The 14,549-nt window shown below is 38.9% G+C and overlaps 2 protein-coding genes across 2 annotated transcripts in view; one reads left to right on the top strand and one right to left on the bottom strand.

The window, feature by feature from the left end:
- KMO (kynurenine 3-monooxygenase) overlaps window positions 1-1,022 on the top strand; it is a 51,783-nt gene extending 50,761 nt beyond the window's left edge. The window contains 2 exon segments of the mRNA XM_036121622.2: window positions 686-817; window positions 820-1,022. Coding sequence (XP_035977515.1) covers window positions 686-817; window positions 820-888 — 201 coding nt within the window. The 3' untranslated portion in view covers window positions 889-1,022.
- A 472-nt stretch (window positions 1,023-1,494) lies between these two features.
- Window positions 1,495-14,549, bottom strand: part of OPN3 (opsin 3) — a 44,521-nt gene continuing 31,466 nt past the window's right edge. The window contains exons 2-4 of the mRNA XM_036121623.2: window positions 13,222-13,541; window positions 6,593-6,844; window positions 1,495-3,762 (exon numbers count right to left, since the gene is read on the bottom strand). Of these exons, the coding sequence (XP_035977516.1) occupies window positions 3,499-3,762; window positions 6,593-6,844; window positions 13,222-13,541 (836 nt within the window). The 3' untranslated portion in view covers window positions 1,495-3,498. The remainder of the gene's footprint in view (window positions 3,763-6,592; window positions 6,845-13,221; window positions 13,542-14,549) is intronic.

Below are 14,549 nucleotides of genomic sequence, written 5' to 3'. Positions count from 1 at the left end.
CCTGATGTGTGAGAATGGCCGGAGGTGCAGCTGGAATGGCAAGAAGGACCTCAAGCATTTTGAATATTATGTCGAGGGAAGCAAGGAGACCAATGGAGACTAATAGACTCAGGTGTGGATTTTAGAAAGAATGCTTTGCTGTGTGGAGACTGGATTGGAAGGAATCTAGATTTATGCCTACAAAGATGAAAAAAATAGGACCCCGGCCCTCAAGGAGCTAAAAGCCTAATAGGGGAAAGACAGTGACAGGCAGTGAGAATGCGGGACACTTAATGCCACCAAGCCAATCACTCTTCTCATGGAGACTCTGTGCAGGGTCTGAGCAGTGACTGAATCATTTGTGGCTTCAGCACAGTACTCTTCTAAGATAGCACTATAACTCTTTTTATAAACTGTGTGTGTGTTTATGGCTATACAAAGGCAGACTGCTAAGAATTCATTATACAGAACACATGGATTCAGTTATTTCTGGGAAGGGAGAGAGGACAGAGACAGAGGAAGGAAGCTCCAAATTCCTGACCTTACCAACCACTATAGGTCTTGACCTAGTGATCATGCAATTAAATTGCTGTTTTAGGTTAAAGAACAAAGAAGACATTGTATACTCCTTGGTTGTTTAAGAATTAAGTCTTTTAAGATCTTTATCTCTGGACAAATAAAATGAGACTTCTTGCTGTTTTTACAGGTGATAAACAAAGGACTCTTTTTCTTTGGGGCACTGATAGCCATTGGTAGTACCTACCTATTTATGAGCTCCATGTCACTGAGACCCCTGCACTACTTCAGAAGACCATGGGACTGGCTCACTTACTTCCAGATAACAGGACATGTTTCCCTGCAAACTCCATGGAGTCACTAGAAAAAAATCCCAATATCATTAGCAGGTGATATAAAGATTCTGAAGTGGCAAATGGATTTCTTTTTAACTAAAACTAAGGATCAAAACCATGTTTCTATCATCATCTTTAATTCACTAGTGAAAAATATATGTCAGCTTACAATTAAATTCAGTATAGAATTTCTCTGTGTGTTCACTGTGATTATTGGGGGGGGAACCAACCCCAAACTACAGTTTAAATTGCAAAACACAGCTTTTCCACAACACTACACATAGATGTGGTCATTCTAAATATAAAAATGCAATGATGAAGATCTCTTTCACTTCTCAAAAAGTAAAGCACCAGAGGCCTCAAGGAAGACATTGATCACATCTTCTCTTTCAAGGACATAGTTAAGGTCACAATGGGACTGACTCCTAACACCCAGGACTAAAAACTATGATTTGCCTAACATGTTAAGTACAGTTTTGATCACGTGGATGGAACTTATCCAGCATAGAGCTCAGCTTCATTTACTAAAACTGGAAGTATAAATTAGGAATTTGGGGCACTCTAGAGAGTTACAAAATAAACTAATTTTATTTCACAGTCTTCAAAGGCCAGTATTACCTTTTGAAAATTAAAAAAAAGGGGGGGCTATTAATCCCATACTAAGTGAAGAATAAGAAGAGTTTTATTTACAAATTAAACATCAATATATACAACAGAGTGGAAAGGAAATAAGGGAAGACAGTTTTCATAGAAATTATTCCATTTGAGACTCTCAAGAAGCAGTTTACTAACCAGCGATAAACTTGATTTTGAAAAGTTCTTTTAGTGAAAACATTTTCTTTGGTTCTTCCTTCTTCAGTTGAGCAACTGAAACACTCAGAAGTCTTTCAAGCATGATTAATCATGAAGATGCTACACCAGTAGGACAGTCACCTAAGAAATAAAAACTAGGCAATAAAATTAAATGGTTCAGTTTCTTTTTTGTATAGTTAAAGAAATCCTTGAGTTCTAATGAGCTGTGTGTAGTCTAAACAATGACTCATGGGAAAATGGCATCTTCGCTAACACTGACCATTGATTAGCCAGTAGACTGACTGAAGAGCAAAAAGGATTAAATAATACATTTTATGAGTACAGTTTTACACTTACTTTCATCCCCTTCAAATGTAGGTTTGTTTAATTTTTTGCTTGGAACTCCTTTTCTAAACCCAAAACTCTTGGCAAAATTGTGGCAAATTGTCAAGAAGAGAAGATAATCTTGCCGAGTTATGTTTGAAATGAAACATGGAAATACTTATCGGCCATCAACACATCCTTTCCATGTACATCCCTGCTAATGTATGATTCCCTAGCCTCCATGATTACTTTGAAATTCACCACCTTTTCTTTGCTGGGTTGCTTTTTAATATTCTTTCTGGAGCTTGCTTAGCAGCATTGCTTGTATACTATACAATATAGTATAGAAGCAAGAGTTTGAAAAATGCCTAGGAAATGCGGGAAGATTTACTTACTAATCTCAGAGCGTGTGCTTGAGGGATAACACCTTGCCTATTCATCTTGAAGCCCCTCTATATCACACTGCATACGGCAAGTCTTTTTTTTTTTTCAGAGGAAGCCAAGGTGCTGATTTTCTTTTTCACCCTGGAATTGTCTCTTTGATAAATTTGATTGGTCAAACAGAGGATGTGACTGTGATTAGGATCCGACACTACAGAAAATTTGAGATTTCCTAGTGATTTCACACATGTATGATACAAAGTTATTTTTACAGCTATTTTTGAGCTGTGAATACAGCTAAGTATTTTTGAGAAAAATGTATTATGTGCCTTGGAAAATAGTGTCATTTAAAAAAATATATTCAAAATGAAAATTTTCAACATGTTAGAAGTTGATGGTGCCAGATGCCCATCTTGTGCCATAAGTGGTTTTTCGTTATGGAAAGCACCCATTGAATTAAAACAATTGTCTTGCTCAGTTGCTTCCAGAGACTAGAAAGCATATGGGCAATTCAGATTTCCTGCTGAGCCACAAAAGTTCTGTTGATATTGTGGGAGCCCAGGGCAGGCTGCCCCAAAATATGCCACAATTTTGAATTAAACTTCCTTAAGAAACAGCAAGTGCAAAAAAGACAGTCTGACCTTCCTTTGTCCCCCTGAAAGCAGGAAATCTCTTGTGTGACGAGTACCTCCCTAAAGCAGGGGGTAGAGAGACATCTGTATCATCAGAGAGAGAGAATTGAGGGCTGAAAAAACCTACATAAATAAACCTTACTTTTACTAAATTACTACCCAGCCCAAATCCCGTTTAGAATTCTTTACTGATCGAAGCTCCCAAACATGAGTTTTCCTGTCCTGTCAATTCCTTATAGATTTATGTCTCTTTGTCTAAAATGTGTAAAAGCTACATGTCTTGCTCATTTCTTTGGGTCTCAATTTTATTATTGGGCCTCCATGCACGCAGAATTAAACTTTTGGGTTTTTTTTCTCCTGTTAATCTGTCTCATGTCAATTTTATTCCTACACCAGGCAGAAGAAACTTTTAGGGCAGAGGAAAGTTTTTCCTCCCCCAAAATATTACATAGAATGGGGATTCCAAAACAGTCCTTATAATGGAAGTCTAGAAGTGGTTTCCAGTAGAAGGCCTCATCTTTCATTACCATTATTCCTTCCTATAAAGGACGAACTTGGATTACATCAACCTTTGGCACACTGGTTTTGTCACTGTCATCGACTGATAGTGATTCATCACTGGTGATGATAAAAATAATGGAAGAAGAATTAAAAGTCACTTTTTTCTTTGGTCTGTCCCCATCTTTTTGTGACATCACAATGGGTCTGATCTGCATTTCACTCCCATTGGCTGGTAGGTCCTTAGCAGGTCTCTGACATCTCAGCAGTCGGAAACATAGCAGTTGCAAAAGAGATCTTCGGAACTGGGCAGAGAGAAAATAAAGTTGAATATAAAGTAAAAATTTGGCCCTTAATCTGGATTAACATTCAATAAAATTAGTTGAGTTTAATTTTGGTTGTTCTTTTTTGTTAGCTGGGGTGGGTGTGGGGTTAGGTGGCAATGCTCATATGTACCTAAATAATCCTGGAGTTTTATGGTTTTTATTATTATAATTCTCATTAACAAAATCATATAGGACTATTACAATACCTTATAATCTCTATGGATTCAAGTTGCATGCGCCTTTTATGAGGGCAACTAAATCTGTTTCTTTAAGGAATTTGAACATTAATTCATTCCACAAATATTCAGTGAGCGTCTACAAGGTAATAGCCACTGTGCTATAATTTGGGAATATTGTGGGCAGCAAAGACTGACAAGGCCCTTCCTGCAGAGTTTACAGTCTACTGTACTCACTAATGTTCCTTTGATTAGGTAAAGAGTTTAATTCTATAAAGATTAGGACCAGGATATAAATGAGAAAAACCTTGGGACACCTGGGTGACTCAGTCAGTTGAGCTTCTGACTTTTGGTTTTGGCTCAGGCTATGATCTCAGGGTCTTGAGATCAAGCCCTGTGGGGGCCTCTGCACCCAGCAGGGAGTCTGCTTGAGATTCTCTCCCTCTGACCCTGCCCCAACTTGTGCTCTCGCATGTGCTCTCTTTCTCTCTGGAAAATAAATAAATAAATCTTTTAAAAAATAAATGAGAAAAACCTTTTTCTTGTTAATCCACTGAAATGGTGGAGTCATTTGTTACAATAGTCTATCATGACCAATAAAACACATAAATAAAAAGTTACTTAATTTAACTTTTATCCCCTTTGTTCAGAGCAAAATAAAAGTTTAATACATGGGCTTTCCCAGATCAGGAAATATCAATGAAAAATACAATAGCTAGCTACATTGATTTCTGTCTTCTTTAAACCTCACTTATACACAAGTTAGTATTTATTTTATACTCACATTTAAAAATATTTGCTTGAGACTATCTGTTCATCAAACTAGTGTTTGCTATATCAGGTTAAGTGCTAAAGATACATTATTATAAGGGTTAAAGTATGCCAAAATACGTTTTCCCACATAAATGGTAAGCTCCTTGAGGATAAGGACCATTATTTTATTTATTTGTTTATTTTTATTTGTTAGTTTATTGTGTCTTTTAGACTTCCTGTTTAAAGTGTGCTCCTGAACCAGAAACATGGGGACCACGTGCAAGCTTGTTAAAATGCAGAATCTTGGCCACCCAGGCATACCAAATCTGAATATACACTTTTGTTTACAATCTCTCCTGGTGTGATGTATGCACATTAAATTTTTAAAAGAACTGACATATGGCCCACTGGCCCAGAGAAAGAACCCAAAAAATAATTATTAGGTAATATATTTTAAATGTAATTATTTGCCTGTTGAAGTGGTGGTTCTTAAAGTATGAAGCCCTTACATGCTCAAAAAATTAGTTATGAACCATCTTGTCAGAAAAATTCACATGTGTATATTCTTAAAAAGTTTTATGACTAATTTCAGGGGTTCTCATGGCTCTCCTGAAGCCAATTCACATAATTCTCAGATTTTAAAGACTCCAAGTTAAAATTCTCTGGGTTCAAGTAAATAGATAAATGAAGGCATCATCAAAGAGAAAGACCATCAGTGAATGGAGATTGAAACCATATGAAAGTAAGAAGAGGGAGATTTAGCAGTGAACATTATAAGGTTAATTGAAGAAATGCTCTCTTATTCCAAACTTTTGAGCATTAGTAGCCAGAGTAGCTATTATCGCCTGTTATTCCGACCTGTTACTTTAAAATTCCAATGGAGGGGCTCCTGGGTGGCACAGTCCGTTGAGCATCAGACTCTTGGTTTTGGCTCAGGTCGTGATCTCAGGGTTGTGAGACTGAGCCTTGAGTTAGGCTCAAGGCTCAGTGTGCAGAGTCTCCTTGAGATTCTCCCTCCCTCTCCCTCTGCCCCTTCCTCCTCCTCTGCCCCCCGTCCCTCCACCTCGTGTTCTCTCTCACTCTCTCTCTCTAAAATAAATAAATATTTAAAAAATAAAAATAAAAAAAATTCAATGTAGTAATTAGCCATTATTTATAACTTCTAAATTCTCTTATATTTAAGCTTTGTAACTTAGAGGCTTAGCTTCATGCTTCATGGCAATCATAATGGGGCCTCTCATAGTCATGACTGACAATCATCAAGTCAAAACCTTTCTACCACAAAAACAGATAATAAGCTTCCCATTAGATCTAGAGGAGTTTCTGGAACCAAATTAATTTGAGCTACACACTGGTTGTGGCATGTGAATAATGGTACCTGTAACCCTAAGTGGTTAGCTATGAGCATGGACTTTGGTGTTCAAGCAAACCAGATTGGAATCCAGGCACCAACAATTCCTGGATTGGGCAAGTCATTTAAGTTTTTTGAACTTGTGTTATAGTTCGTAAATAAAGCAAGAAATATTAGTGCCTATCTCATGGTGTTTTGAAAGATAATGGGTATAACCTCCATAGTACAGTAAGAATTTTAAGTAAATTAAACTTTGTGGCTATTATTATTACTAGACATAAAATGTTCCCTGATGAATTAAATATTAACTTTAATAGAATTTTACTTAACAAGATCTTTTGGTAGATCGTAGAATTGTTATTATTTTCTTTGGGAATATCTTACATTTATTCCTGAACACTTTTTCCTATAAAATTCTTGATTTAGATTTTATCATTGAAGATGTCCTGAATAATCTCTATAAAAAGTATTATATTTTCCAACAACCACATCCACATGGTGAAAACAATGTGTTTATTACCATACTTACCTTTCTGATCATGATGATATAAATAATTGGATTATATACAGTGCTTGATTTAGCAAAGAGATATGAAACAATAGATACTGTTGGAGTGACCAGGTGTCCATAACCATTAACCACCAAGAAACAGATCACGATATAAGGCATCCAAAAGATAAGGAAGATAAATATCATTAAAAAGCACATTTTTGCCACTTTCTTTTCATATCTTAAAATCTTAATCACTTGAATTGTCTGAAGATCTTCGACACAACGAAGCTGCAGAAAGGAGAAAGAGTTGAAAATGAAAGAATCCTTTTCTCATGTTGTTTTGATAATAGATATTCAGACAAAATTTCAGGGCCCACCCTAGTGGAAAGACAACTCAACAGGACCTTGGGGGCCAACTCCTAATCCAAGAACCTGAAGCTGGGCACAGCCCTTAATCTCTCTGGGTCTCAGTCTGTGCATCTTTAATATAGTACTTTGAGCCACATAGCCTCTTTGATCCTTTAATGGTTTTTAACGTTTTCCAATTTATTTAAAGAATAAAATGGGGGCACCTGGGTGGCTCAGTTGGTTGAGTGTGGGACTCTTGGTTTTGGCTCAGGTCATGATTTCACAGTTGTGGGATCAAGCCCCCGCCCTACTGTGCTCCACACCCAGTGTGTAGTCTGCTAGGGATTCTCTCTCTCCCTCTGCCTCTCCCCTCCCCCACCAAAAGCATGCACGCTCTCTCTCTAAAATAAATAAATAAAATCTTAAAAAAGAAGAAGAAGAAAATGAATTATTTTGCCTAGATCTTCCAGTCACTGAAAGACAACCTGAAAGAGTTCTGATAAATTGGAAACAGTTTCTCCATGATCCTGGAAACTCTTATCCAGATCATAATCCTCAACTTCTCAAACCAGGCAACAAACATGTGATGTCAGTTCTGCATGGTTAAGCCGGTCTTGATTAAACTTAATTCCCAAATGAATTCTTGCTGGAAACTATGGTGACTTCCCACTCACAGCTAACTACAAAGTGGAATTTGATGGGGACCTTGCTTGTGGTTGGTTTCATCAGGGCTCAGGTGCAGAGAACACTTGTAGCCACATTCCTGTAAACTCAGCATATCTGCTTTTATTTTATCCCTATTAAAGCACTGAGGAATAATGGCCTACAGTCTGAAAGTTGTTTGGGTTTCTCAGATAAAAGTTCTTTAGAAGTTCCTTCTATTGTTATTATAAATTTGTTAGTAAGGGGAGGAGGATAATATTCCTCTACACCAAAAGTATGTTCTTAAATAAAATGGTTATTTCTATCCTAAAAAGCTAAGTTTGCTACAAAAATACAAATGCCTTATATATTTAAAATAAGGTATCTTGCATACTGTTTATATTTAGTATACAATTTTAAAACTGGGAAATCTATTGCATTCCAACAAAATCTAAGGGTTCTTTTTATTTCTAGCATTATCATAAAAATTAAGGAAAAAATTTCCAAATAAATCAGAACATGTGCTTATAGTATTTAAAAGCATATTTGAATTGATACAGCTAAATTATTGATATCCACTAAAATTACATTTAAGAAACTATATTCTTAGTAGAATCACATATTCATATTGACAGAGAATAGGAAGAAAATATGGATAATTAAAATGATTGAGTTTTTATAGAGTAGAGAGAATGTATAGGAGTGGGCATGATTGTAAAGTTGGATACTATTATTATCTATGTGTACAATTCTATTTTAAAATAAACTATTTTATTTAATGTGACAGAACAGCATTTTTTTTGGGTGGGTAGGAGATTTTCCCTAGAGTTTTTTAAGAAGGTTGTGGAGTTCTAGTTAAAGCTCTCGATTTGGAATTAGGTCTGGATCCATATTCCAGATTCACCCCACTTTTGCTCCTGGCAATCAGTTACTTCCTCTAAGAGTCAAGATTAAAGGAGGTTCAAATGAATAACCTATTGGACTTAACGGAAGTTGGGTCCTAGTTCCACACATACAACTTTGTGGAATTGTATTCAAGATTAAATATTTATTTACATTGGAATTATATTTGAAACTAACATATTTATATGCATTTGTACTTTCATGATACTATGGAATATTTGGAATCATGATTTTTGGTTTCTCAGAGTTTCAATTAATGAATATATATACACACACATACATATATATGTATATATATATTCAATATACTCAATATATGCAATATAACCCCAGCTCAATCATCTGTCCCCAATTCCCCACCATCCAGAGCTCCCACAGACTCATCTCTACCCTTTCTGGGCAACTCAGCTCCCATCCTCTCACCATTTTTCAAAGCAGAGCACTCATTTATCATCTTGGAATTACATGCATGCTGGAGAAGTTAATTTAAGGAAATATTGAGTTGGGAAAGCCCAGTTCCTCTTTGGTATAAGGATATAGTTCTGACTACTGTTTTGGATTATTTGGGTTTGTATATGTGTGTAGTTTCCATGATTATTTTTCATTTATCTCTTTTGGTCTCTCTGTTTTATCATTCTCTATTCCTTCACTCTGTTCTTTCCATGTTTTCCAAATAAAGAGCTCTACTTAATGTCTTACCCTATTTATTCAATCATTTGAGAGTATTTTTCAAAATTGCCATGGATGAAGCAAAAGCATATGCACAGTTGAATTTGTCCTGAAGGATGAACCACTTAAGACAAATCCCCCAGGGGCGCCTGTGTGGCTCAGTTGGTTAAGCGACTGCCTTCAGCTCAGGTCATGATCCTGGAGTCCCTGGATCGAGTCCCGCATCGGGCTCCCTGCTCGGCGGGGAGTCTGCTTCTCCCTCTGACCCTCCCCCCTCTCATGTGCTCTCTCTCTCTCTCTCTCAAATAAATGAATAAAAAATCTTTAAAAAAAAAAAAGAAAAAAAAAAAAAAAAGACAAATCCCCCAGAATTCCCAATAAAAGTGTCCTCTGCCTATATTAAATTGGGCTCATTGATCCAGACACCTGTAGATTTTCAAAAACTTCACTGTGAATCCTCTTCTCACATGAGAAGCTATGTCTCCATCACTGCTATGAGTCACCCTTCTGGATAAGTAAACAGAGGCGATGGTGTCTCCAAGTTCTGAGTGGAGAATATTGTGGTCTAGAGTCAAGTCCCTTGACACTTGTACCACTTATCCTTTCTATGCACTGTCTGTAACTCATTCCAAAAATAGTCTCTGATCAACTATTGTATGAAAGTACTGTTCCAGCTATAGGTGAAAAACTAAATAAGACTGGGTCTCTGCTTTTAAGGAATTCGCTGTATTCTGAGGGTGACAGGCACATAGACTCCTTCCATAGGTGATACATGTCATGAGGAAGATGACCAGAGAGGGCTATGGGAACACACAGGATGGGTAACAGATTTAGACATGGGTAAGGGCAAGAAGATACTGAGCTCAGCCTTCTGTGGTGAGTCAAGTAAGGAGGAAGGACAGAGTGTTCCAGGGACAGGGAGTATCCTAAAGCAAAGTAGTAAAAGAACACATGTCAAGTTCTGGGAACAAGAAATACTGCACTTGACTGGAATCTGAGGTGGCAAGAGGGTAGGCATGTCAAGAAATAAAGCTGGACACATAGACAAGAGATGGTAATGCAAAACTCTGGTAGTCACACTCAGGGGCTTTATTTTTAATCATGAAGGCAGAGGAACCTTTAAAGGACTTTAAGCTGGGCAGTGATATGAGAAAAGTTGCATTTAAGAACAATTACTCTGGCAGAAGTATGGAGAAAAATGGATTAGAAGAAAAGAAGAAGAAAAGAAGAAAAAACTAAGGTCCTTTTGAACTGAGTTTGTGGCAATAGGAGAAGGGAAAAAGGATATGAGGAAAAATAGGAGGTTGAATAGATGAAAATTGATAATTGGTTGGGTGTAGGGGGAGACATGGATGAGGAATAGTCAAATATTGCTCTCTCATTTCTGGCCAAAGAATAATGACCATTTACTGAGAAAGGAAATGGAGGAGCAGCAGATCTGGGGGAAGGATGACCAAACTGTCTTCACACACATAGAATCTGATAAGTCTGAATGTTCTGAAGGGGCACCTGGGTGGCTCAGTCAGTTAAGCATCTGCCTTCAGCTCAGGTCATGATCCCGGAGTCCCAGGATCGAGCCCCACATCAGGCTCCCTGCTCAGTGGGGAGTCTGCTTCTCCCTCTGTGCCTCACCCCACCCTCACCCCACTCTCTCATGCTCTCTCTCACTCTCAAATAAATAAAATCTTAAAATAAAAAAAGAATCTGATAAGTCTGGGGGCCATCCCAGTGGAGGTGTGCAATAGGCAACTGACTGTGGGACCTGACAGAGGTCAGAAGAACACCCTGGGTCAGAAATAGAGATTCCAAAGTCACCAAGCTATTGTTAGAAGGGGAAATCCTAAGAGCATATGAGATGCCCAAGGCCAGTGTGTAGTATGAGAAAAGAGCTACACACAGAATGCTTGGAGGCCCATGGGAAGCAGCCCTTGGCAGAGACCTAAGAAGATGGGCCAGAGAGTCAGCAACAATGATAGGAGACAGTGGGTCCTAGAAACAGTGGAGGAGAAAACCACAAATGAGTGGAAGTTGTTAATAATGCCACAAGTGTCAAATGTCATGGATGCCAGAAAAGAAAAAAGAGATAGAAATGTGTTCATTGGATCTAACATTTGGGAGATCATCGATTACCTTAATGTGGGCTATTTCTGTGACAGTGTGCTCAAGGAAGGAGGCACCAATTTGCAATGGGTGAGGAATTAAATGCTAGGTGAATTTATTAAACTACAAACTCTATGAGGCAGGGGCAATATCTTATACATGTTGTATCCTCAGAGCTCAGTCAATGTCTTAGTCAGCATGGGCTTCCATAACAATATACCATAGATTGAGTGGCTTAGACAACAGAAATGTATTTCTCACAAATCTGGAGGCTGGGAAGTCTAAGGTCAAGGTGCCCGCAAGGTAGGTTTCAGTATGAGACCTCCTTTCTCAGCTTGGAGATGGCTGCCTTCTCTCTGTGTACTCATACGGTGGAAAGAGAGATGGAGGGAGGGATGGAGAGATGGATGGAGGGAGGGAGGAAGAGACACACAGAGAGAAAGAGAGAGCCACTAATCCCATCATGAGGGCCCCACTCGCATGACATCGCCCTAATTACCTCCTAAAAACCCCATCTCCAATACCATCGATTGGGGATTAAGGCTTCCATATATAAATTTTGGAGAGACAAAAACATTCAGACCATAATAGTAAGTAATTGGTGCATTCTAGATGCTCAACAAATATTGGCCAAATGAATGCTTATTGAATGGTGATATAGTACCAAAAGCCACTAGTGGTTCTTTGAGTAAGCACGGGTGGGGAGAGCAATAAAGTGACAGCCAGAGGGAGTTGAGAGTAGATTTTGCTTTTGTATAATATTAGCATAGTTATTGCTAAAGAGAAGGAGCCAGTAGTAAGGGAGAGACTGGAGATGTAAGTGAAAGAGAAAACTAATACTTGAGAGAGGTCCCTGGGGCAGAGAATGGGGTTGGGGGAAAACCAGAAGCTAGGGTCAGCTTGGTCCTGAGAGATCTATTCCATGACCCTGTAACTGAAGAGAAGGGCCTACCAATGAGGCTGAACAGAGAGGCTTATATAAAGGGGGACAGGGAGGTGAGAAATTTCTTGATAATGGCTTTCTTCTGCCCAATAAATAAGCATGATTATTTGATAAGAATGAATGGAGGATAGGGCAAAAGATTAAAATGATCACTGAGGATTTATAGTGGCGATTGTGTGAGAGATTGGACCATCTAGGGATCCAAACATCACTAGACACTGCTGAGAGGACATCTGGGTATGGATATTGGGAATCTGGGGGCAGATTTTCCTCCAGCTCCTCTTTGTAGTTTGACTACAGGCATGGGGAAAACCTATCATTCGATTGATGTGGGGATTTTTTTTTTCTTTTTTACAAAATGGGTATGTATGAGAAAAGTTCGAATGTGGAAGTTGGCAGGGTTTATGATTTAAAGTGATACATGTAGCCATGTTTGATTAAAAAAAAGGTGAAAGCTAGAGGGGTTTAGCAGGGTGCATAAGAGACTGATGAGCAGGAGTTCTGAAGAAGAAAGACACAAACAGGAAGACATGGTGAGTGAGCAAGGAAAACATACATGGCTAAAGTAGGAGACTGCCTCACACAGTCACTTCAGACTCCTTGCTAGCACTCAACAGGAAACTCGCTTGTGGTCAGTTCTTGTGCTTTATATTTCAGAAGTGATTTCCAGACAAAATATCTATACTATGCTCTAAGTGGGTTTATGCGACCTTTGAATGAATAAAATCATGGGAAGTGTGGAATTTCCTTGTTTAGAGTTCTTTAATTCTAAGAGTGCTAGAGAATGCAGGTGTTCTTGGTTGTTACTGATTTTATCTGTCTAGAACATCTTTCCTTCCTCCTTGTGGTTTAGAGAGTAGCGTAGAGAGAGTAGATGTTACTCCTCATTGGTCTTTTAGAGAGTGACTCAGTGCACAATTCTATTGAGTGGGAAGTCCCCTAGAAGTGATCCAGCTGCGGACAACCACTAATCATGTAGGGAGAGTTTGAGTCTCTTCTGCACAGAATTGTGCACCCTGGAAATAGTTTAGGGGAGGGGCATTTGCAGTTGTCAACTTACCATTCGAATGGAATACAGAATATGGCCATAGCAATGGGCTATGACGCCCAGAGGCACCACCAGACAGCCAAGAAATAAGAAAAGCACAAAGGAGGAGTCATTGGCGTCCTTGGATTTCCAGTCCACAGAGCATCCTAGTCCATGTACGTCCAGGATGTACCTGTTCCAGCCCAGCAGAGGTGCTCCTGACCATGCCAGTGAGTACAGCCAGATGTAGGTAATGGCCCTCCAGGCCCAGGAAAAATTGATCACTCTGGCATGGACCACACGAATATAACGTTCATAGGCCAGCACAGTTAGGGTAGTAATGGAAACAATCCCTGCAAGAAGAGAAAGTGGGACAGTATAACATGGCGCCGGGGCAGACGGACGTAGCAGAGGTTACACTGTCCACTGGACACACCTCACAGTGTGTCTGGAACTAACAAGGTGCTCTAAAAGTGACATATCTAAGAGGAATAATGCCCCAGGAAATTTGACTGGAAACATATTTACCCAGAACAGAAAACAAATGGCAGGTAGATTGCAGCAGGACAAAAAGAAAAGCCCTAAAGCCAGCACCACCCCGATGATACAGCTCCTGTGTTCAACTCTCTGCCAGAGAGAAACTCTGAAGAGTCAGAGTCACTAAGTGAGTCTCATTTGCTTTGACCTTCTCTCAGTTGTGTCTGACTCAGTATTGAAGATGAAATTGAAGTGGGTTTCACAAGGCTGAACTGACCAAAGTTATGGTAAAAGTATGCAGGGGGCTGGGTTAACCTTCCTGCTCGCAGATGTTAGCCTATGAACTGTTCTCGTGCAAGACTGCTGACAAGGGAGTGAAACCGTCTGTGCTCCCCTGGTCTTCATTTATGCCTCCATTTTGCAACAAATATATTTTAACAACATTATTCATTTATTTCCTTGCCTCTTCCCAGAGACTGATTTATTCAATCAACAAGCTTCTATTGAGCACTTACTGTGTGCCAGTCACTTTTTCAACCCTGGAAGTTTAGGGATGACAGAAATGCAGAAATCTAGGTGCTTGGAGGGAACCCAGTCGTGTAAACAACAGTAAGACTGCAGGAGGTATAAATGTATTGCGGGAGTCACAGAACAAGGGGCCTTTGTGAACCAGGCAGAAGCATATTCCAGGAAGAATTAAGAATTATGTACCAGAGCATGGAGATGATTTAAGGGTCTAAAAATGACGAGAGGATTCAGAGGTGCCAGGACTCAGAGGATACAAAGGAGAGAGGAGGTTAGAAGGAGCAGATGAGGTCATTGGAGAAAGGCTTTTGATTTCTTGCTAAGGGTTTTTATTTCTTTCTCTGTTCTTTAGGAAAAAA

This window comes from Halichoerus grypus, chromosome 7 (genome assembly GCF_964656455.1).
Source record: "Halichoerus grypus chromosome 7, mHalGry1.hap1.1, whole genome shotgun sequence".
NCBI classification, from domain to species: domain Eukaryota; kingdom Metazoa; phylum Chordata; class Mammalia; order Carnivora; family Phocidae; genus Halichoerus; species Halichoerus grypus.
This window is presented reverse-complemented; position numbering and strand designations above follow the sequence as displayed.